Here is a 24,687-nt window from a genome sequence, read left to right as displayed (position 1 = left end):
TCATTAAATCCTCAGAACACTTTCTCCATTGGCTTTGTCACTGTATTTTACTCCAGATGAAACCCACATGTTTCTCTCAGAATTGTGAGTTCCTCTGACTCCACTGGCCTGGACAGCTGAGGCCTGTGACAACCCTCAGGTGTAGACATGTAATTATAGGCTGAGCTCTTAGCTCCAGGATTGTTAGTGCATATTCAGAGAGTAGCCCCCCTCAAGATAGCATTTTGCTGCTTTCCTTCCAACTTGTTGACCAAGTAGGAAAAATTATGTACCATTATTTTTTCCCTGAAATTATATTTCTTGGTTCCTATTGAAATTTCTCCATAGTATTTTCTGTTGTGTGAATTTACTTTGGCAAGTCCCATCTAGGACCATACAAAAGATTTGTTGACTCTAGTATTAGAAAGCTGTCAGGGCCAGGGGCGGTGGTTCATGCCTGAAATCCCAGCACTTTGGGAGGCTGGTGCAGGAGCATCACTTGAGCCCGGTTGGAGACACCACACTGGGCAACATAGGGAGACCCTGTCTCTACAAAAAAACATTAAAGAATTAATTGGGCATGGGAGTGTATGCCTCTGGTCCCAGGTACTTGGGAGGCTGAGTTTGGGAGATTCCTTTTGTCCGGCCTATGTGTGGTGCCTTGTTTTCTGTTTGTTTGGTTTCCTTGTTTCTGGGTCCCCTCGGCACTTTGTTTCTTATCTAAAAAAAAAGAAAAGAAAAAGATTTACTGAGCCTACTTTGATTTGATAGTGCCAATCACTGGAGTCTCCCTTTGAGTATAGCAGTGAACACCATGTACTTACATTCTTGGGAGAAACAAGCAATCAACAAAAATATTAATAGAATTTTAGGTAGGTATAGGCGCTCTGAAGTAAGTAAAGCAAAGTGGGAGAAGAGGGTGATGGAGGGAGCAAAAATGGTACAATTTTAGATGGAGAAGAACATCCCAAACCAGAGGGACTAAGAAGTGCAAGAGCCAGGAGTGTAGAGTGAGCGTGGCATCTCTGAAACCAGCAAGAAGGCGGTGTCTGGAGTGAAGCCAGTGACAGGGAAAGAGGGAGAGGGTTGTAGGCAAGGAGGCAGAGCCCAGATTATATGGGGCTTTGGAGGCCATGGTAACGATTGCCTTTATTCACATTTTTTCTTTGGTCTTTTTTTTTTTTTTTTTTTTTTTTTTTTTTAGTATTTTTTTTTTTTTTTTTTTTTTTTTTTTTTTTTTTTTTTTTTCTCTCTCTTTTTTTTTTTTTTTTTTTTTTTTTGACGGAGACTTACTCTGTTACCTAGGCTGGAGTACAGTGGCTTGATTTCGGCTCTCTGCAGCCTCCGCCTCTCAGGTTCAAGTGATTCTCCTCCCTCAACCTCCCAAGTATCTGGGATTACAGGTGTATGCCACCACAACTGGGTAATTTTTGTATTTTTAGTAGAGATGGAGTTTCACCATTTAGCCAGGCTGATCTTGAACTCCTGGTCTCAAGTGATTTGCCCGCCTTGGCTTCCCAAAGTGCAGGGATTACAGGCATGAGCCACCATGTCCAGCCTATTCTAATTTATACCAAACTTTTGGAAGGTTTTGACCAGGGAGTGATGTGGTCTGCTTTACGTTTTAAAAAGCGCATTCAGGGCCGGGTGTGGTGGCTCCCACCTGTAATCCCAACACTTGGGATGCCGAGGCAGGTGTTTCATGAGGTCAGGAGTTCAAGACGAGCCTGACCAACATGGTGAAACCCCATCTCTACCAAAAATACAAAAATTAGCTGGGCATGGTGGTGGGTGCCTGTAATCTCAGCTACTTGGGAGGCTGGGGCAGGAAAATCGCTTAAACCCAGGAGGCGGAGGTCGCACTGAGCCGAGATCCCGCCATTGCACTCTAGCCTGGGTGACAAGAACAAGACTTCGTCTCAAAGAAAGAAAAAGAAACCGCATTCAGCCTGCTGTTCTGAGAACAGAGTATGAGGTACCAGAAATGGCCACAGAAATAATTCAGGGAGATGATTCTTGGGATGAGAAGTGATGGGTTCCCATATATTTTGAAGGTAGAGCTAACAAGGGTTATTGTTGGATTCGATATTAGAAATAAAGAAAAGGGAGGACTGAAAACTGACTCCTTGGCGGATAAAATCCAGAGTTCTGTTTTAGAGCCACCAAGTAGGAGATGCCGGTTGCATATCCCAGTGAAGTATAGAGTGGACACTGAATATATAAAGCTGGACTCAAGGAAGAGGCCACGGATAGAGATAGAACTTTGGGAGTCATCATCGTGTAGCTGATATGTAGAGCCCTAAATGATGAGATAACTAGGGACTTAAGAGGGCAGAGACCTGAATTCTGGGCCACACTAACTTTTAGAAGTCTAGAAACAGAATAGGAACCAATGCAAGGCAAATAAGTGGCTGGTTAGGCAGAAGGAAAACCAGGAGGTATGATTTTGTTAATATTCTGGAAGGGGTATTTCAAGAAATAGAGAGTAGAGATAAACTATGGAATTCTACCTGAAGTCAAGGAAGACTATGAAAGAGATCTGTTGGATCTTCAAAAGAGACTCAGTAGAGGATGGAGCGGTGAAGTGAGCTAAAGACAATGAGAATGGGTACAAAGTTCACAGTGTTTCTTTTATTACTATACTTTGTAACATATTTATGTGTTAAATATTATATGATAAAAATGGGTGAAAAGTGAGAATGGGCCAGGCACGGTGGCTCATGTCTATAATCCCAGCACTTTGAGCAACCAAGGCTGGAGGACCACTTCAGGCCAAGTTCAGCACCAGCTCTGACAACATAGTAAGATTCCCCACAAATGTTTATGTCTCTACACATTTTTTTTTTTTTTTTTTTGGTTGTTGTTTAAGACGGGTTTCACCATGTCGGTCAGGCTGGTCTTGAACTCCTGACCTCAGGTCATCCACCTTCCTTGTCTTCTAAAGTGCTTGGAGTACAGGAGTGAGCCACCAAGTCCGGCCTCTCCACAAATATTTAAAAGTTAGCTGGGCATGGTGGTGTGCACCTGTAGTCTCAGTTATGAAAAGGGCTAAAGATTGACGCTTTCAAGGGACCTTGTTTTTCTTTATTTTATTTTTTGGGTAGAGATGGGGACTCATTGTGTTGTTCAGGCTGGTTTTGAACTCCTGGGCCCAAGTGATCCTCCCACCTCAGCCTCCCAAAGTGCTGGGATTACAGGCATGGCCCACCCTGCCTGGTGGACTGTAGGCTTTTAATGAGCCTTTGTTGAACAAGTGAATCTCCTGACTAGACAGGATTTCTCCTGATGAGCTTTCACGGTGCTCTTAATCAGTTGTGGGCACTTGAGTCTATTTGGTCCTCTGTTGTTGTTTTTGATTCAGTTCAGTAGACGAAGCACTGACGGCACATGCTGTCCACCAAGCACGCTGCAACAATGGGAGGACTTGCGTGGGAAAGTGACGCACAGCGTGATGGTGCTGTGCAAGCGCTGGGAGCCGAGAAGAAAGAAAATGGCTTTAGTTGGCTTGGGGGATGTCAGGCGAGGCTTTACAAGGCAGTGGCAATTGAGTTGGATTTAGAAGGATGAGAAGAGTGTTTACCAGGTAGATGAGGGGAAGAGCATGCCAGACAGGGAACAACATGTTCAGATCAGCGGCATGTTTCAGGATGGCAAGAAGTCCCAGTGCAGCTGGGGAGTGAAGTGTATTCTGAAGGCGTGGTCAATAATCATACACAGATGAATAGCCGGAGCTTTACACTTTCCACAGGCAGAGGGAGCTGCTTGAAAGCTTTAAGTAGAGGAGTGGCGGGACTAGAGGAGGTTATGACTCATAGCAATGGGAGGGTTGATGGGAGTAGGAGAGGCCAGAGGCTCAGGTGCCACCCGGGAGACCAGGGCTAATGAGGATCCACTTGAGCTACACTGTCAGTGATAGGCTGTGGTGACAGATTGAGGAAAGTGAGTAAATGATGACTGAGGTCCTCGGGACTGGGTTTGGTCTTACTGAGGTGGAATATAAGACGACAAGCAGGTTTAGGGAGGAAAGTAATGAATTTTATTTTATTTTGAGGCATCTCAAATGTTTAAGTGGAGGTTTCCAGTTAGATGGGTGGCAGTGAGGATTCGTGGCCTAGGAGGCGGTCTGGAATGAAATCCTGGGGGCACTGTCAGCCTTTTGGGAGACAGATAGAAGAGGCTAATGAGGGATATTGAGAAGGTTTAGTTTTTGAGGCAAGTGGAGAACCAGAAGAATACATTTCAAGAGGAGTGTGGTCAGCAGTGTCTGCTTCTGAAAGGTCAATTATGCCAAGGACTGAAAGAGGCTCTTGGATAATTGTTGAAAAGTTATTGGTGACTTTGGTGAAAACAGTGTCAGAGGTGTGCTTGGGGAGAACCTAGACATGGTGGGCTGAGGAGTGACTGGGGAGAAAGGAAAGAAAATAGTGACTGCAGAGCATTCGAAGAATTTGGTAGTAAACAAAGAAGGAACGAGGATGATGGGGACTGTGTCTCCTTTTCTCCGCCTGCTGCAGTGCTTCGTGCCTCCGGACACTCAGTGAGTGCTTGGGTGAGGGAACCCCAAGGATGCCGTAATAGCAGTCTCTGGGGAATTTTCTTTTTTTGAGGGGGGAGTAATTTTCTTCTCCCTGCTGCTCTTCTGTGGTTCCTCTCACATCACAAACAAAAGGAACCAAGAGTGGCTTTCTCCTTTTTTTTTTGAGGCGGAGTTATCTTTCTCTTTTTGATATTTATGAGCTTCAGAGAGTTACTCTATCTTCCTATGAAACACTCATTCGATAATAACTGTCCATTCCAGTGCAAGCAGTGTAACCGGGAAACTTTGTTTAAATTGTTTTTTGTAAGCTGCTTAACCGGCTATTTGAAGCAGTAAAGACTTGTGTTTAACTTGGTGGATTTTCTTAATATTGTTAACTTATTTCTTAATTCAGCCCTCAGCAGGGAGAGCACCTATCAGCAATCCAGGAATGAGTGAAGCAGGGAACTTTGGTGGGAATAGCTTTATGCCAGCAAATGGCCTCACTGTGGCCCAAAACCAGGTAACCACCATCACAGACAATCTTAAACTTTGTTACTTCCTTAATGAGCTAAGACCGTTTAAGTACCTGGTTCATTCCTTTCCTATAAAGGGACTCAGGTTTGCAAAGGGAAGGCTAATTCAAAATAGTTGCTAAAGTCTTTCTGATTGAATCTTCAGGTGCTGAATTTGATTAAGGCTTGTCCAAGACCTGAAGGGTTGAACTTTCAAGATCTCAAGAACCAGCTGAAACACATGTCTGTACCCTCAATCAAGTAAGTATTTGATTCTCATGAGCTCAGGCTCTGGCATTGTACCTATTTCACCTCACAAGGGTTTGCTGATAATGAGAAGTGAGTTTAGAAAGTAAACTTGGGGCTGGTCGTAGTAGCTCACGCCTGTAATCCAAGCACTTTGGAGGCCAAGTGGGGCGGATTACCTGAGGTCAGGAGTTCAAGACCAGCCTGACCAACATGGTGAAACCCCGTCTTTAAAAAAAAAGAAAGAAAGAAAAAAAAAGTAAAACTTGGTTGCCCAGGCACGGTGGATCACCTGAAGTCAGGAATTCGAGACCATCCTGGCCAACATGGTGAAGCCCTGTCTAAAAATATAAAAGTTAGCCAAGTGCGGTGGCACACACCTGTAATCCCAGCTGTTTGGAGGCTAAGGCAAGAGAATCTCTTGAACCTGGGAGGCGGAGGTTACAGTGAGCCAAGATCACTCCACTGTATTCCTGCCTGGGTGACAGCGAGATTTTGTCTCAAAAAAAAAGTATAAGTTGGCCAAGCACTGTAGTTCATTCCTATAGTCCTAGCACTTTGGGAGGCCAAGGTGGGCAGATTGCTTGAACTCTGGAGTTCAAAACCAGCCTGGGCAACACGGCAGAACCGTTGTTTTCACAAAAACAATACAGAAAAATTAGCTGGGCACAGTGACGCATGCCTGTAGTCCCAGCTACCAAGGAAGCTGAGGTGGGAGGATCACTGGAGCCCAGAAGGTCGAGGCTGCAGTGAGCCAGGATTGTGCCACTGCACTCCATCCTGGATGACAGAGTTAGACTGTCACCAAAAAAAAAAAAAAGACAACCCTATTGACAATGGAAATTGTTCAGCTATGGAAAAAATAGGAAAAGACTATGCACTAAAATGGTGCTACCCATCACATCACTCATTCAATAAAGTTTTTCATTCAGCAAACACTAAGGACCGTAATAGATGGGGGATATATAATAATTCTGAGCAAAAAGTTGACCTGATTTCCTTATGGGATTTAGACTGGAGGAGGGAAGTCCTTAGCTCTTGGTCCTCAGGTGTACACTCCCATTGCTGTTTAGTGTCCCCACAGTAGACTGAGTGTACCATCTGGACCTTATTCAACAATCAGTTCTTCCATCACCCTTGTCCTGATTCCATCTTAGAGAAGCAGCCTCCTGATTCCAGTATAGTAAACTAATCAAACAAACTGACTTATGGCGCTTGTGATAGTTATTTGTTACTATAAATTAAGTGATATATGCCAGGCCTAGATAGAAGAGAAAGCTCAGAACTAATTCCATTTCCTATCCTATAAAATAAGGATAATTCCTATTTCAGAGTTGCTATGCTGATGAGGTAGAGACCTGCTATAACTTAGGTGATCTGTTGATTGTGGCTATTTACGTTACTGGGCCAGGTGTGGTGGCTCACCCCTGTAATCCGAGCACTTTGGGAGGCCAAAGTGGGTGGATCACCTGAGGTCAGGAGTTTGAGACCAGCCTGGACAACAAGGAGAAACCCCATCTCTACTAAAAATACAAAAATTAACTGGGTGTGGTGGCAGGTGCCTGTAATCCCAGCTACTCAGGAGGTTGAGGCAGGAGAATCACTTGAACCCAGGAGGGGGAGGTTGCAGTGAGGTGAGATGGCTCCATTGCACTCCAGCCTGGGCAACAAAAGTGAAACTGTCTGAATGGATGAATGAATAAATGGATAAGTAAGTAAGTTACTGACCCTGACCCTGAGGACCTTGAAATGTTTTTTTTTTAAGACAGGGTTTCACCATGTTGGTCAGGCTGGTCTTGAACTCCCGACCTCAGGTGATCCGCTCGCCTTGGCCTCCAAAGTGCTTGGATTACAGGCGTGAGTCACCACACCCAGCCCAAAAGATTTGAAGGTTTTATAGTGTTTCCTTTGCTTCCCACAACTTTACTTCCCAGAGGGGGACCAAAGGGGTTTCAGTGTGTGGGTAGAAAAGGGGGACTGTTAAAGACAACTGTCTCTACTAGGAGATTTTGTGTGCGCGACTGCAGCTTTAGATCCTTGCTTTCCTGCTTAGTCTGTATTTAAGTGAGGCCCTGTTGTCTTTCCTTTACACAGTGTGGGAGAGGGATCCAAGACAGCCCTAACAGCTATTGTCCCCATGAATAAGCTGTTTTGTAATTTTACTGGCAGTTCTCCCTCTGAGCCTTCTATGTGCAAAGTAGTTGTCAATTCTTAGCTACGGTAGAAAGTTGGGAGAAGAGCAAAATTTGCATATTTGGCCATATCTGAAAGACGGTTTTCTTCTGCATTGGCCTGAAAATGACTTTTTTCTTTCTTTCTTTCTAGGCAAGCTGTGGATTTTCTGAGCAATGAGGGGCACATCTATTCTACTGTGGATGATGATCATTTTAAATCCACAGATGCAGAATAACTGGATCTAATTGGGTACCTGAGATATTTTACAGCTGGACCTAGTTTCACAGTCTCTTGTCTCCAGCTCTGCATACATTGAGCCAGGTGGCTTCTAGGAAGTAGGTTTCATGTCTAAAAGGTCTCTACTGACGTCCTTTTGAAACATACTGCTCTTCTGTTTTATTTTGTTTTGTTTGAAGCTCAGAGGGAGATGGACAATTGACAGGGATGCAATCCAGGATGGCATTTCTTGAGGAAGCTACAAATAAGCTTGTTACAACATCAAGATAATGGAATCGGAAGGACGCTACCAGGAGAGTACTTACATAGTGTTTGGGGGTTTCTCTTTTTAAAGTTTTTCCTGCTGCTGAAAGAAGATGAGCAGGACCAGGGCCTTGTAGGCAGAGCCCTAACTGAGTAACCTGCTAGCCTCTGCCTGTTTCTGTCCCACTTTGGTTGTGTGGCATTACTTTCAGAATTGCACTTTCCTGCTTGTCGTGACTGCTGCTTGTCATGACCGTATGTTTCTGTGAACACGAAGTTCTGTGGTGGTGCCTCCAGGGGCAGAGGAAAGGAAGTGTTACTGCGTTTTGTACAAAATAAGTACATTCATATGTTTAATAAAACAGTTCGATTGTAGTAACTTGTAAAAATGTTCTCATTTTTATTTCTGAGTAATGTAATGACTACTTTGTCATCTGAGACAATGTAACGTAGTGAAACTTGGATTTGAATCCTGGCTCTCCCTCATTTTAGATAGAGCAGGCTGTGTCAGCTGAGAGAACTTCCGTTTCCTCATTTACAGAAAGAAAACAGTGTTTTTTCCCGTGGGCTTGCTGTAAAGATTGAATACAACCATAGTCTGTAAAGCATCTAAATCTAATATTGCTATTTAAAGGGATTATGGAATGGACCTTAATGTTGACTCTTTGGCAGTGTGTGATCACGTAACCGAATCGAATAGCTACCCATTTGGCCTCAAGATGAGACTTTCCAAAAGCCTATGGGCATTTTTTGATTTTTTGGCCAACTCCATCAGCTGTTTCTTACAGAAAAAGAAAGTAGCTCAGAGATGTTTTTGATAACTCTAGAAGTTATCTACATCTTGAATGAAAGAGCTAATTTTGAGATAAAGTTAGTGAAGTGTAACATGCAAATAAGAATTCTCTATCTGCTCTATGTTTCTAAAAGAGAACGAGCAGCTATGCAGAGAAGGCTCCCGTGGTTGGTTTCTGACAGCGAACAATAAATATTTTCTATACATGCTGAGTTGTTAACATCCGCGGTGCTATCCAGATGTGTAAAACTCAGCCAGCCACCACGTTCATTTACAAGTGTGTTCATTCTTGGTTATTTTCTCAAAGAACAATGACTAAAAACAAGTAAAATCATGTATGCTTGAGTTTGGAATGCGTGATAGGATACGTTCATGGTTGGTGCTTCTCTTTCTAGTTACCAAGCTGGTGCCCTCAAAAAGTACTTCAGTAGCAGTACCTCTAGGTGGAAGTATTTCTTTTCTTTTGATAAAAATCAGATGATGACTTAGCAATTAACAACTGCTGGTTAATTTAGTGCTTTTTGGATACCTGCTATATCAACCCATAGGTCTGGTACCAGGAATATAAAGCACAATAAGAGATTGGCATCACAGGATTGGCTGGTTCAGCATTCCCAGTAGCAGAGAGTAGCTGCCCAGTGGTGCTAAATTCCCTGCCATCTTGACATTTCCATTGTCTCACAGGAGTTGTGTGATTTCTGACCACTGCTGGGACCTGCAGGATGAGCATAGGCAGGAGAGTTTCATCACTTCTCAGAATGAAACTTCAGCTCTCCTAGAGCTTCTCTACCCAGGCAGGACGAACTTGCATCTTGGGCATTTGTGGTCCACTTGACAGGTCAAATCTACATTATTCTCTTGGCCCATTGTTGGGACAGCAGTGTGACCCCGGTTCTTAGAAACACCAGCGTCACAGCCTAGCAATGGGTCCAGCCTACTCATGGGAGAATTCTTGTGTATACAGGTGGGAAATGAGGCTGCTTGGAGAATAGGACTACTTTATTGCGTTTAACTAGAGAAAGGCCAGTAAGAATTAGTGTCTGGTGTGGATTAACATATTTGTTTGACATCCATTGCAGTTTATATTCATTTGTTTCACAATTATTTATATCTATTACTCTATTGGTATGTTAAATATAATCATTCAAAAATAGAAATGTTAAAAGTTAATACAGGGCCAGGCAAAGTGACTCCTATAATCCCAGTACTTTGAGAGGCCAAAGTGGGAGGATCATTTAAGGCCAGGAGTTTGAGACCAGCCTGGGCAACATAACAAGACCCCCATCTCTAAATAAAATGTGAAGGAATGTGCTAATATTTTTTTCCCAGTGATCATCTTGTGTTCTCCTAGAGCTGTGTGCTCCCCACTTTGGAGACCACTGCCCAGGGGAATCCCTAGCCCCATTATAACACCCCACCACTCTGTGGCTTATTCCAGGGGTAAAGAAAACAAATGTATCCTGAGGTTAGTATCTACCTCTAGCTGGATCCCTGCTAATCTTCATTGTTATGATAAAATGGCCAGGCTCTGCTCACACTTGTAATCCCAGCACTTTGGAAGGCAGAGGTGGGTGGATCACCTGAGGTCAGGAGTTAGAAACCAGCCTGGCCAGCATGGTGAAACCCTGCCTCTACTAAAAATACAAAAATTAGCTGGGTATAGTAGCACACAACTGTAGTCCCAGCTACTGGGGAGGCTAAGACATGAGAACCACTTGAATCTGGGAGGCGGAGGTTTGCAGTGAGCCAAGATGGTGCCACTGCATTGCAACCTGGGCCACAGAGTGAGATTCCATCTCAAAAACAAACAAACAGAAAAAACATTCACAGTTGTGGCTTTCAAGCCCAACTTTCGCTGCTGTGAAATTTCTCACACAGCATTTGGCTACTCAGCCCATTTTATAGGAACTGGTACCCCTCTTCCACCCCTGCTTTTGTGGCTTTGTTACTCATCTTGCTCAATTTTGTGCTGAGAGTAAATGCAAATGCAGAAGTGAAAACTAGCCCCTTGGGGTTCCGTGCCAAGGAGGAACTCTGTCTTTCTTTCCCATTGCTTCTCCCTACAATACTTTCTAAGGGCCCTCCTTTACAGTGCAGCTTGATCTCTGGAGAAGGGCATGGGAGCTGATGGGCACATCAGAACTGGCCCAGCAGCCTGTAGGAGCCACTCAGTAGTCACCTGGAGACCTCCATGCTCGAGTCTGGAGGCCTGGAGGCCTGGAAGGTGCAACTCAGTTACTTTGTATTAGATAACCAATGTATTTTAGATGACCAAATGATTTCCTGTTTAGGTGTGAACGAAGTCTTCCTCTGTGGGTGCAATGGTACGATCTCAGCTTATTGCAACCTCCACCTCCCAGGTTCAAGTGATTCTCCTGAAATTATGGTAGCTGAAAACTACAGGTGGGCACTACCACACCCAGCTAATTTTTGTATTTTTAGTAGAGTTTCACCATGTTGGTTAGGGTAGTCTCCATCTCTTTACCTGATTCACTCATTCAGGCTCCCAAAGTGCTGGGATTACAGGTGTAAGCCACTGCACCTGGCCAAATTTTTTGTATTTTTAGTAGAGATGGGCTTTTGTAATGTTAACCATTTGTTTTGAATTCCTGACCTCAGGTGATGTATCCACATCCACCTTCCAAAGTGTCACCATGGAGTCCAGACAGCCCAGGGAGATGTTACGCAAAGAACACGCCCAGCGGCAATGCCTAGAAACCAGGGAAGTGGGCGTCTGACCCTCTTTAGGTTCCCATCTCAGCTGAGTATAAGATCATCTCTTTGTCTCCTGTCTTTGCTCACTGTGACTGCCTCAGTCCACAAACCAAAGTCACACCAGTTAGAGAAAATGTGGCCTGTGGTCTTTATCTCACTGAACAGCCCTTGACTGCCTCTGAAAACTGAGTTAGTCTCTGCACGGACAAAGGCTTGTATTACTCTCCACTAAACAAGACAGTGAGTTGTTCTCTAATCTTGCCACAAAACAAACGAAAAGACAGTGAGGCCCGCCAACAACTTACCTCCACAGTCTAGAGATACGATATATTTTTAACACTGGAATGTATCCTGTGACTAGGAAACATTGGAGGGGTGGAAAGCATAGGCTTTGGAGGTAGGACAGCTACATGATCTTGCTCAATCATCATACATGTTTGTTGAATGTTTACTATGTGCCAGACACTGTGCTAAATGCTTTACAAAGATTATCTCATTGGATCCTTAAAACAGTAAATCTCTTGAGGTAGTAACTAGTTTCATTTGACATGTCAGAAAACTGAAACAGGTTAAAACAACTTGCTCATAGAAAGAAAGGAAAAAAAACTTGCTCATGGTCCTGGCTGGTAGGTAGCAAGCTGGGATCCTAACCCAGTCTCATACTTTCCAAGTCCTCACCCTTAACTGCAGCTGGTCAGCATCCTAAGGTACTTGGCCACACAGACTCTTCCCTAATCTTAAAATCAGGCCATTCTGTACCTCAGAAAGTTGAGGATTTGGATATGGGTTGTAAGTGCCTGGCACATAGTCAGAACTTAATAAATGATAGCCGTTCTTATTTGTGTAGAAGCTCATTTTCATTCTATGATTTAAAAATGAAATAATCTTGGATAGTCACAACTCTTTCACCACCTGATGAAACCCACCAGTTTTCTGCAACCTCAGGTCTCCATAAGGGTCTTCTTAAATTGGCTTCCCTCACTTCACCACCAGCTTTTGTGGGCCAAGGTCCTAAGATTCTGCTCTTGAAGCCAGGTTCCCACACTAATTCATATGACCCCATTTACCACATGCAGATCAGGCTAGGTGCTACAGAGATGAGGAAGACAGTCCAGGCCTCCCGGGGCTTAGAGCTTAGGGGTGAGAGTGGGGGTGGCAAACCTTAACAAAATCTCCCACATGCAGTGATCAGGTTGGAATCGTCTTTACTGAGAGCCACTGGTATCACCGAGGCTGGTGTCCTCTGATGCTCGTCTGCACCCACCGGTGGGATGGCTGGGGTTGCAGGATTGAGGAACCCTGCCAGCTGCTCTGCATCCCAAGGCTCTGAGGCTGAGGGAGTCATGTGCGGGGTGTTGTTAGGTCCCAACCGGCCCACCCTAAGTAGCAGGAATCTGGAACCTGAAGGAAGCTGGTGCGGCGTCCATCAAATCAGTTCCCACAAAGCCATTCCCTGTGTGCACTTCAGCTTCTATGAGGCCTTGCCCGAGGTCTTTTAGAGGCTTCTAACGGTTAGCTGGCATCAGGTTCCCTGAGAAGCAGCAGTCAGGACGCATGGTTCCTCCAGAACCTAGATGGTTTTCTGAAAGCTCTCAAGTATTTCTTCATAATCATGTTCATCATCGTCTGCAAAAGAGTCAATGACAATCTTTGGCATTAGGCAAGTTCCTTCCCTTTAGGGCACTTTCCTCACCTGTGCAGGGAAGGAGTTGGCCCAGATGCTTTAAGGTCCTTGCTAGCCTAGAAACCACAACTTGTCTCCACACTTTGCAACCATTTCATTTTCCTGTCTGCGGCAGGGAGGGTAGAGTGCTGGGGACTGAACTCACTTTCCGTGCCAAAGCTCTGGAGCCCTTGGGAAAGACAGTAGGGACCTTTCCACCTGAGCCCACCCAAGAGACCTGTCCATCAAACTGGTACCACAGAAGGGTCTGTCCCTGGGCAGGGCCAGAGGCAAAGGAACCAGCAAGGTAGTGAGGGGAGACGCCAGGACATGGATGAGTGGTGCCCACAGGGACTCACCTAGATCCTGTGTTTGGGGCTTAGTGGGCCTGTGGCCCTTCTTGTGGCCAGGAATCTTGCTGTACATACTGGAGCTATCCTTGGTGAGATCTGGCAAGGTCTTCGCCTTGGGTTTGGGTAGCAGAGGGGGTTGCTTCAGTCCTAAGACTTGAGAAGACTGGGAGAAAAAGCAGAAAGGAATCAGCAGGGTCTCAAATGGGGAAGCAGGGTCCATGAAAAACTGTCATTCACGTTAAGTGTCACTTCGCCTGCTTCTTTCTACTTCCTTTTCAGGCTATGGCTTCTCAAGACCCCTGGTGTGTTTGCTACAAGCATGTGAAATATTCTCTGGCAAGGGAGAAAGGGGTCAGGGTAGAAAATGAGGACAGGGTTGGGGGCTGGAGACGGGGTGTTCCTGGGATTCTCCACTTAGGAATGCCGTCAATGTCCTTTAATTCTGTTGCTGAAGGGGAAGAAAGCAAAGTGGGGAGAGCTTAAGAAAGCAGCTGCAAAGCCTCCCGACAGTGCCTGAGCTGAGGAGGCCCAGCAGGAAGAGGACTTTCACTGCACTCCTCCGTGTGCCAGATGCTACATGACGTCTGCTCTTTAATCCTCAAGTCACCCTCTGAGTGGTTTCAATTCCCAGTTTGTGTAGGAGAAAGCGTGCCTTGTCAAAAGTCACGCGGGGGATCCACAGCAGGGCCAAGGTTTGGACCCAGAGCCACACCTGTAACCTCCAAAGGCAGCGGGTCTTCGTGCCACACCATGTTTTACAGAGCGAGCGCACAGCTCCCTGATTAGCACCGATTCCGATGCACGAAGGGGAAAAGTTGTGGTTCCAGGAAGACAGCAGTGACAAGGCCCAGAGTGCCACCATCAGGAGCCAAGACGCAGTCTGTGGTCTCTCGGTCCTGGGGAGTCCCCTTTCCTGCCCTGGCACAGGCCTGTGTTTCTGATGAACCAGTCCAGCCATTGTCAGAAAATGACTTCCTGACTTCCCCACCCTCACCCCAAGATAAAAGCCCCTTCTGGGGCTGAGACCACCCAGGAGTCATCTTGTAACTTCCACTGCCACCTGCTGCCTATCACACATGACTAAATACGAGTCATCCAAGATCCCAAAACAGGAGCTGGTGACAGTAAAGGACTTTTTATCTGTCTCATCCCCTCCTGTTCTCAGCAGAGCACAGCAGCTGGACGCTCAGGCTGTGCGGCCAGATCCAATTACAAGCCCTGGCCCCACCACTTGTGGGCTGTGTTGCACCTCTCCCCTTCAACTGGGAAGCGAGATACCAGTATCTAACTCAGAAGCATCGTGAGAGTATTTGAGGCAAAGCCTATCAGGGGCCTGCCACAGAGTAAGCAGGTCACAGAGGCAGCACAGCAGCAGCTGAGGATGGTATCGCAGGTCTACTGGTGAGAAAAAGAATGCCAGAGTACCATGCACGAGCACAGAGTGAGTGAGCCGGCACGTAAACTTAGTCTTTTTGACCCTGTGCCTGGCTCTTTCCTGCTCATCTGTGACTCTATTTGGCTCATTTCATGGTACTCTTCTGGCCTTGGAGCGGGTAAAGTCCCTGCCCTCATAGAACTCTTTCCAGCTGGAGTCTCAGATAGGACTCCCTAGAAGACGTGTCTTGAGCTACGTACAGCACACAGTGGGAGTACAGGAGAGGAGGCAGGACCACAGCTGCTGAGCAGGAAGTCTGAGCCCCGCCTTGTCTGTGAGCCTGAAGGAAGAACACTGCTGGCAGAAGGCCCGGGTGTGGGGGTCTGAAGCGGGAGTCTCAGGCCAGGAGGGAGCTGCGGGCACTTCTCTCACTGAAGGGTGGACAGCAGAGTGGTGGGAGATGGGTCCAGGAAGGTGAGACAAGTCAGCTTATAAAGGACCCTGGCTGCCATGTTGAGAGGTTTGTATCATCCCACAGCAATGGGGAGCCCCAGAAGTTTCCAGAAGATGGAGCTGAGGCCCACCAATGACCACGAAAGGAGTTAGGACTTTCTGACAGCTGTTAAGAGGCTGCTGAAGCAGTTCAGGAGAAAAATGATGAGGCTGGAACTAGGGAGTGAAGGCAGAGGCGGTGGAGAGAGGAAAGCACCATGAACGTGGAGTTGGAATGTCCATGGCCAAGTTCAGTCCTGCCACTTACTAACAGGGACCCTGGGAGAGTCCTCATTTTCTCAATCATAACATAGAGATAATCATACCAACCTCAGGACCGATTGCGAGATGGAATGAGAATTACGGGCTGCAATGTGTGCAGGCTTACAAACTGCAAGTTTACACAGTTGTAAGGGAAACATGACAGATGTGACAGAAGCAGTGATCCCAGTAACTGACCCCTCCCTGCCCGCTGGGATTATACTGGTACCTTGACGCCTCCCTTCTCGCTGCTGTGTCTCCGCTGCCCACTGAGTCCCTGACTTTTCGGGGGCCTTGGTGGAGGGGCTTGGATCTCACAGGCTGCTAACTTCCGAAGAGTGTAATAAAAGGTGTCTGGCAGCTCCTCCACTGTGGCTAGGGGCACAGACCCCCCTGGCTGGTCTGGCTGCACCTCGGCCTCCACGACAGTCAGGTCCAGCCACCGGGGAGGGATCTCGAAGCACATCCCAGGCGCAGAGTCCAGGCTGACCACCAAGAAGGGCTCTGTGATCTTCTCCTCCAGCTGCAGACCCAGTACAGCAGTCAGAGGGTCACTGGGGTAACTGGGATCCTTGACCATCACCCTGACCTCACAAGGCAGTGAGAACTGGGCAATCAGATCCACCAGGCTGTGGCGCCGGCTGTCACTCATCTCCTCCACGAAGCTGCCAGGGCAGTGGAGGGGCAGTAGGACCCGTTCTGGGCTCTCTGCCTCCTCTTCACACTCTTCCTCCTCATCCTCATCACTCAGCCGCTGACAAACCAAGACGTCAATGTCACTGCCCTGGGCCCCGTGGGCCAGGCCAAGCCCCAGTACCTCCAGCCTGTCGCCCACAGCCAGGGATGTGAACTCAGGATTCTCCTCTTCCTCGCCCTCACAGTCCTTTGTGGCTACCACCCGGAGTGGCCGGCCTGGCTGGAACGCACCCAGGAGGTCATAGGCCGTGGGGAACTCCCTTGGCCGCCGCCGCATCTTGCCCTGGTAGGCCCCTGACACCAGGAAGTACCTGGGCTCTCTGCGGCCCTTGTTTGAGGCCAGGACCCGCCAGGGTGGTGAGGCTAGGCCATGGATGCAAAGCCTCCGGCCTATCTTCAAGGAGCGCACCCATGGGCTGAGGAAGATGTGGCGCCCTTCAGGAACTTCCAGAATCTCCACGGACAGGGGGAAGGGGCCTTCCCGGGCCAGGACCTCACTCAGCAGCAGTGGTTGGACAAAGTGGATGTGCTGGGAGGAGGCGGTGATGTCCTCCACGTCCACGTTCAGGTTGGAGGGGATCTTGACGATGGTCCTGCGCACTATCGAAAGGGGCAGCTCAGCGGCACTGCATGCCACCCCAGGAGTGGCCCCATCCTTGGCACAGAGGAATGGCTGGGCCGGCTGCCTCCCTCCTGCTGCCTGCCATCTTTTCCTTCCAATCAGAATCTTGCTATTGCACCACCTTCCCACTCACGCTTTCCATTCAACCTTTTTTTTGAAAAAGTCTCACTCTGAGTAGCTGGGACTACAGGCGTGCACCACCACGCCCGGCTGATTTTTGTATCTTCGGTAGAGGTGGGGTTTTACCATGTTAGCCAGGATGGTCTCCATCTGCTGACCTCAAGATACCCTTGCCTCAGCCTCCCAAAGTGCTGGGATTATAGGGTGAGCCACCGCAGCCGACCTATATTTAAACATTTATAAAATAGAATAGTACAGTGCTCCCCATGGACCCATCACCCAGCTTCAACATCTAACTCGTGGCCCATGTGCTTCGGCCTGTGGCCCTTCCACTCCTGCTCTGTTGGTCATTCTGAATCAGAATAATCACATCAGGCCATGTGTGACCATCTCAGTATGTCTCTAAAGATCACCACAGGCCGGGTGCAGTGGCTCACACCTGTGATCCTAACACTTTAGGAGGCTGAGATGGGCAGATTGCCTGAGCTCAGTACTCTGAGACCAGCCTGGCCAACGTGGTGAAACCTCATCTCTACTAAACACAAAAAATTAGGTGGGTGTGGTGGCTCATGCCTGTACTCCCAGCCCTTCAGGAGGCTGAGGGAGGAGAATCACTTCAACTCGGGAGGCAGAGGCTGCAGTGAGCCAACATCATGCCGTTGCGCTCCAGCCCGGGTGACAAGAGCTTGAAACTTCATCTAAAAAACGAATCGGCCAGGTGTGGTGGTGCACACCTGTAATCCCAGCTACTCTGGAGCCTGAGGCAGAATTAAACCTGGGAGGCAGAAGGTACAGTGAGCTGAGATCATGCCACCGCACTCTAGCATGGGTGACAGACTGCGACTGTCTCAAAAAAAAAAAAAAGAAAAAGAAAAAAAGGGCTGGGAGCAGTAGGTCGCACCTGTAATCCTGGCACTTTGGGAGGCCAAGGTGCGCAGATCTTGAGGCCGGAAACTCCAAGACCAGCCTGGCCAGCAAGGCAGACAGCAAAACCCTGCCTACTAAAAATAGAAAAATTAGCTGGTTATGGTGGTGCATGCCTGTAGTCCCAGCTACTCGGGAGGCTGAGGCAAAAGTATCTCTTGAATCTAGGAGGTGGATGTTGCAGTGAGCCGAGATCCACCATTGCACTCCAGCCTGGCTGACAGAACAAGACTCCGTTTCTTTTTCTTTCTTTTGTTTTTGAGATGGAGATTTGCTCTTTGTTGCCATGGCACTCCAGCCTGGGCACAATCTCGGCCCACCACAACCTCCGCCTCCTGGGTTCAAGTGATTCTCCTGCCTCAGCCCCCAGAGTAGCTGGGATTATGGACGTGAGCCACCATGCACAGCTACTTTTGTATTTTTAGTAGAGACAGGGTTTCTTCATGTTGGTCAGGCTAGTCTCAAACTCCCAACTTCAGGTGATCTGCCTGCCTCGGCCTCCCAAAGTGTTGGGATTACAGGCGTGAACCACGACACACAGCAGAAGACTCACTTTCAAAAACAAAAAAAGATGAGATCTTGCTCAGTTGCCCAGGCTGGAGTGCAGGGGTGTGATCATAGCTCACTACAACCTTGAACTCCTGAGCTCCAGCAGTCCTGCCTCAGCCTCCGGAGTAGCTGGTACTACAAGCACTATGCATATGCCTAGCTAATTTTTTTTTTTTTGACACGGAGTCACTCTTGTTGCTCAGGCTGGAGTGCAATGGCACGATGTCAGCTCACCACGACCTCTGCCTCCCGGGTGCAAGCAATTCTCCTGCTTCAGCCTCGAGTAGCTGGGCTCACATGCATGCGCCACCACACCCAGCCCATTTTTGTATTTTTGGTGGAGATGGGGATTCTCCATGTTGGTCAGGTTGGTCTCGAACTCTCAACCTCAGGTGATCCACCTGCCTGGGCCTCCCAAAGTGCTGAGATTACAGGTGTGAGCCACCGTGCCTGGCTGCCTAGCTGATTAAAAAAAAAATTTTATAGAGATGGGGTTCTTGCTATGTTGCTTAGTCTGGTCTGGAACACCTGAGATCAAGCAATCCTCTGAAGTGCTGGGATTACATGCCCGAGCCATCGTGCCTGGCCTGGCTGAGATCATTTGAGCCTCAATAAGAATAAGTGCAGCGTAATACAGAGGGAGCAATCTGAAGTTCCTGCTGATCCCCAGGGATAGGGTGGGAGTGTCTTCCATCAGAGCAGCTCCCCGGGGCACCCCTCTTTCTCTCCCAACAGCCCCCATCATCCACCTGCCCAGGCAACTCACTGTGCATGATGGCTTCGATCTCATACATGGGCCTCAGGGTCACGTGGTCCCAGGGCAGGGTGGGGCAGGTGAAGAGCTGGCCCTTCGGTTCCTGCAGGGCCTGGAGCAGAGTTTGAGGAGGACTGGCTTCCAATATCCTGAAGGGCCCCCTCTGGTTTAGGGGCAGGTGCAGGATGACCCGCTTATCCTCCGTGACCAGGATGCAGCGGGCACAGGAGGTATGGTGGCGCCGCACCACAGCCTCAAAAATGAGGACCTCATCATCAGTCACCACCTTGCCCTCTGTGACAATCTTGCAGGTCGACATGATGTAAATGGGCAGCTGCTGCTTGGAGGTCTGATCTATGTCAAAGACCAGCTCCCCCAGGGTTTCATAGCTCTGAGCAGTGTTGAGGGAGACGAAGTGGCCTGTGGGGGACAGCAGAAAGTGGGAAGGTCATTGTGTGGTGTCAGGGTGGAGTCTGGCCCTGCAGATGACCCAGCCAGAATCCCCCGGGGACAGGTGTCAAAGAAGGACTTGCGTCTGGACATCTGGGCTGCAGGGCTGAGGGACACAGGGCAGAAAGTGGCGGTGCCTGAAGGGACAGGGAGGGGCAGCAAGTAGGGACCGTCACTAGAGACAGAATGGAAGAGGGTCATATTCCCTGGCAGACACACTAGACTTCCACACTCCTAGCTCCTAGCATGCCTCTGACTTGGCCATCTTACCTGTTCTCCAGATGCCTCCCCACAGCTCCAGTTCCACTCATCCAAAACCTACAGCCCCCATCCTGCAGCAATGCCAGTATCCCTCTCTCCCAAACTAACATCCCAGGAGCTACCGGCCAGAGCCACCTCCGACCACCCGCTTCACCCCTGCATCCTGCCAATACTGGCTGCCCGAATGCCCCTGCACCTCCTCCCTCCAGCCCCCACCCATTCTGCCACCAGCTGGCCTCAACACCTCCCTTCCAGACCTGGTACTGCTTTGGGAAGCGGGCTTTTCCTGCCCTAGACCCACACCCTGAAGCTAATCGAAGAAACATGGCACAAGCTGGGACTGAGGGATATTCTACGCAAGTACTGGTCTAGATGCTTCAAAATGGCAGTGGCAAGAAAAAGGCAGAGGAAGGTTCCAGCCTGAAGGAGAATGAAGAAATAGGACAACTGGGCCGGGCGTGGTGGCTCATGCCTGTAATCCAAGCACTTTGGAGGCCAAGGCGGGTGGATCACCTGAGGTCAGGAGTTCAAGACCAGCCTGAGCAACCTTGTGAAACCCCACTTTAAAAAAAAAAAAAAAAAGGAAATAGGATAACTGAATATGATGTGTGAGCTATGACTGGACTCTGGATTGAGGGGAAAACTGCTATAAAACATATTATATCAGGATAGTTGCTGGAATCCAAACATAGACCATGGATTAGACAGTAGTGCTGCACCAAAATTACATTTCCTGACTTTCATCAATGAACCATGGGAATGAATGTTCTTGATTTGGGGAGATACTATAATATTTAGGGGTAATATATAGATGTAAAAGGGATCATGTCTGCAATTTACTCTCAAATGGTTCAGAAAAAACGTACCCATATATACACGTATAGTAATACATTCGTGTGTGTGTGTGGAGACAGAGGGAGAAAGCACATGTCACAAATGTTTAACACGTGATGGGGGAAACAAATAGGGAAAAATAGGGAAACTGACGCCATTTTGGCCAGACACAGTGGCTCACCCCTGTCATCCCAGCACTTTGGGAGGTTGAGGCAGGAGAATTGCTTAAGCTCAGGAATTCCAGACCCATTTGGGCAATACAGTAAGACCTCGTCTCTACAAAAAATTTACAAACTAGCCATCATGGTGGCTCACACCAGTAATCCCAGCACTTTGGGAGGCGGAGGCGGGCAGATCACTTGAGCTCAGGAGTTGGAGACCAGCCTGGGCAATATGGCAAACCCCATCTCTACCGAAAATACAAAAAATGCGGGGTATGGTGGCTCACACCTGTAATCCTACCACTTTGGGAGGCCGAGGCAGGTGGATCACAAGGTCAGGAGTTCAAGACCAGCCTGGCCAATATAGTGAATCCCTGTCTCTACTAAAACACACAAAAAATTAGCCAGGTGTGGTGGGGCACGCCAGTAATCCCAGCTACTCAGGAGGCTGAGGCAGTAGAATTGCTTGAACCCAGGAGGTGGAGGCTGCAGTGAGCTGAGATCACACCAGGGCATGCTGGCACAGGCCTTTGGTCCCAGCTACTTGGGATGCTGCGGCAGGAGGATTGCTTCAGCCCTGAAGACGGAGGTTGCAGTGAGCTGAGAAGAAGCCACAGCACTCTAGCCTGGGAAATAGAGCAACACTATTTAAAAAAAAAAAAAAATGAATCTGGATAAAGGGTGTACAGGAGTTTTAGCAAATTATACTTCTGTAAGTTTAACATTATTTCAATAGAAAAAGACTCAAATACAGAATATATTACTTCCATATTAAAAACCATCACTGGGGCCGGAGGTGGTAGCTCAGGCCTGTAATCCCAACACTTTAGGAGGCCAAGGCAGGAGGATGGCTTGAGCCCAAGAGATTGAGACCAGGATGGGCAATGTAAGGAGAACCTGTCTCTAAAGACAAGACAAAACACCTAATTGGCTCCTCAGCCTTCAGAATTAAAGAACAGTGTAAGCGCACCACACAGCCCCCAGATAGTCTGGCTCCTGCGGCTTCCCCGACAACTTGACCCAAACCTGGAAGCCACGCTCTACAGCATCTGGCAAGCAGTCACGAAAGAGCCAGTCTTAGGGTGGCTGCTTTGCCCCAGGCACACTATTTTTGAGGCTGAGTCTCGCTTGGTTGCCCAGGCTGCAACCTCTACCTCCCAGGCTCAAGTGATTCTCATGCCTCAACCTCCCAAATAGCTGGGATTACACGTGCCCCCCACCACCCCTAGCTAACGGGTTTTCACCGTGTTGGCCAGGCTGGTCTCGAACTCCCGACCTCAGGTGATCCACACGCCTCGGCCTCCCCAAAGTGTCTGGATTACAGGCGTGAGCCACCAGTCACCATGCCCAGCCTGTCCCAGGCCCCCCTTCTGAGTGCTGTGTACGTATCAGCTCATTTCATCCTCACATAATGCCTAATCACCCTCATTACAGAAGAGGAAACTGAGGCCCAGAGAGGTCCCAGGAACTTGCCTTGCTTGCCCAAGGCCAGAGCTAGTAGCCAGCAGAGCTGGGATTTGATTCCAGGCCGCTGGCTTCAGGGTCCAGGCCATGGTCCACCACACTACATGCCTCTTAAAATAACATAGCTCCTTGGGGTTTCCTGAGCACCAAATGTGCACATGCTACTCCCTCTGACTGGGATCTTTCCTTCTGCTCAGGTGCCACCTCCTCCAGGAGGCCCTCACAGACCCTGAGGCAAGTTACTGTTGCTCAGAACCCTCTCTAAAGCTTCTGTCTCCTTTTACTGTTGCCCTCCTCTTAGTGTCCTCTTAGTGTCGCCCTGGAAGCTCGCCACTGGAGAGGGTGGCACCTGTTTCATCCTGAGCCACACAGCCCCCCACACAGAGCTTGGCACACATGGCTGTCTGCAGAGCCCCACACCCACAGCCCCCCACACAGCTCGGCATACATGGGGGTCTGCAGCTGTCTGGGGAGTTAATGTGTAGAGTGAACACAGACAGGCATCTGGATAAGGCGTGGAACAGAAGCCAACGTGATGACCAGGGACTGAAAGGGAGAGGGCGCAACCTCTGCATTCAGAGGACTGCAGACCCTGCGAGGACATCCCCACGCTCGAGCCTGGGTCGTGGTGGATGTGAGGGCCTCGTGAGCAAACCCCAGAGAGGAGGGAGTGACTGCTGGATTTGGCAAGCCCACAAGCAGCCCATGAGTGTGCCAGGAAGGTGCCAGGGCACGTGGGGAGGCAGAGGTGGCCACCTTACCCTGGAAGTTGGGGTCAATCGTCCTGACCACCATTTTCATCTTCGGGTTTTCATAGATCACATACTTGAGGCGAACCTGGGTGATCTTCATCAGGTCGTCCGTGTCGGCCCAGCAGACTCTCCCCCCGATGTCCTCGATGCCTCCTGTGAAGACACGGACTCAAGTTTCCCCGCTGTGCAAGAGCCAAGCGCGGGGCAGCCTGTGCTCCGGTGCCCAACAAGCTCTGCTGTCACAGCTTTGCACATGGCGCCTGCTGCCTGGTATGCCCTGCTGTCGTCCCTCCCTCGTGCTCACAGGTTCAGCCGTCCTTAGCTGTCCCTGTGCCCCTCTGTGGCGCACTTCTCTGGCCTTTTTCGCATCCCCGTGCCTCCTACACTGAGTTCCCAGGTAGGGCTGATCCCTCTTATCACTGCAGCCAGCACAGGGCTTGGCCTCTGGGTGTGGGCTAAGTCCACAAATCAGTCGGTTACCCAGTGATCACCCTCTCTGAGCCGGATTTTGTCGCTGTACGCTAAAGGAACCCCAATTCCCAAAATCAGGCTCAGAGAGGGGTCAGTGTCTCCCTGCAGGTCACCCGGAGCCCAGCACCCCCAGCACCTTGGAGAATAGAGGGGCACCGACAGAGCGAGGCCCAATGGGCAAGGTTCTGCTTTCCTGGTTTAAAGTGTGTAAGCAGTGTCAAGAACACAGAAGGTGCCCAATAAATATCTGTCATGCGCATGCGGAGGGCACAGGCTCTCCATCCAGCTAATGAAGGAGGACAGGCTATATGGCAGGTGGCCCTGAGCCCACCTGACCCCAGTCCCTCCCACAGGGCAGCCCCAACAGACTCCTTCACATCGGCCCTGAGAAACTGATGAAAATCTCCCTGCGTATCCCCAGTAAAATGGCAACAGTTCATAAAGCACAGTTCCGTCTACCCTAATGTCAGGGCATGGGCTTTCCAGACTGGTGAGAATAGAAGCTGTGGTGCTATAGTTATCTGGCCCCTGCTAAGGGCTCCTGATGCATCACTGCATTTAAGACTCATGACTGCTCTTGCAGAGACAGGCAGTTTCAATTTCCTAAATAATGTAACGGCTTGCTAGGCATGGTGGCTCAGGCCTATAATCCCAGCCCTTTGGGAGGCTGGTACAGGCAGATCACTTTAGGTCAGGAGTTCAAGACAAGCCTGGCCAGCATGGTGAAACCCCATCTCTATAAAAAATACAAAAATGAGCCAGGTGTGGTAGCAGGTGCCTGTAATCCAAGCTACTTGGGAGGCTGAGGCAGGAGAATTGCTTAAACCCAGGAGGCGGAAGTTTCAGTGAGCTGAGATTGAGCCACTGCACTCCACCCTGGGCGACAGAGCGAGACTCCATTTAAAAAAAAAGAAAACTATATATATGTTAGCTGGGCGTGGTGCAGGCACCTGTAATCACAGCTACTTGGGAGGCTAAGGCAGGAGAACAGCTTGAACTCGGGAGTCGGAGGTTGCAGTGAACTAAAGTCAGTCTGGGTGACAGAGGGAGACTCCATCTCAAAAAA

At 48.7% G+C, this 24,687-nt stretch overlaps 2 protein-coding genes across 3 annotated transcripts in view; one reads left to right on the top strand and one right to left on the bottom strand.

Annotated features, from left to right (window-relative positions):
* Nucleotides 1-8,300, top strand: part of RPA2 (replication protein A2) — a 27,357-nt gene extending 19,057 nt beyond the window's left edge. The window contains exons 5-7 of the mRNA XM_037740713.1: nt 4,911-5,018; nt 5,177-5,271; nt 7,582-8,300. Of these exons, the coding sequence (XP_037596641.1) occupies nt 4,911-5,018; nt 5,177-5,271; nt 7,582-7,666 (288 nt within the window). The 3' untranslated portion in view covers nt 7,667-8,300. The remainder of the gene's footprint in view (nt 1-4,910; nt 5,019-5,176; nt 5,272-7,581) is intronic.
* Nucleotides 8,301-10,403: 2,103 nt separating this feature from the next.
* The window catches only part of THEMIS2 (thymocyte selection associated family member 2), a 16,977-nt gene continuing 2,693 nt past the window's right edge, over nt 10,404-24,687 (bottom strand). The window contains exons 2-6 of one of the 2 annotated variants that reach the window (XM_017534728.2): nt 23,160-23,303; nt 19,241-19,648; nt 15,793-16,859; nt 13,442-13,598; nt 10,404-13,045 (exon numbers count right to left, since the gene is read on the bottom strand). In XM_017534728.2, the coding sequence (XP_017390217.1) occupies nt 12,990-13,045; nt 13,442-13,598; nt 15,793-16,859; nt 19,241-19,648; nt 23,160-23,303 (1,832 nt within the window). In that variant the 3' untranslated portion in view covers nt 10,404-12,989. The remainder of the gene's footprint in view (nt 13,046-13,441; nt 13,599-15,792; nt 16,860-19,240; nt 19,649-23,159; nt 23,304-24,687) is intronic. The other variant, XM_017534730.2, reaches the window with a different exon arrangement.

The sequence above is a fragment of the Cebus imitator genome, unplaced genomic scaffold, assembly GCF_001604975.1.
Source record: "Cebus imitator isolate Cc_AM_T3 unplaced genomic scaffold, Cebus_imitator-1.0 Scaffold87, whole genome shotgun sequence".
NCBI classification, from domain to species: Eukaryota; Metazoa; Chordata; class Mammalia; order Primates; family Cebidae; genus Cebus; species Cebus imitator.
Note: the sequence above shows the minus strand (reverse complement) of the source record. Positions and strands in the feature narration are given on the sequence as shown.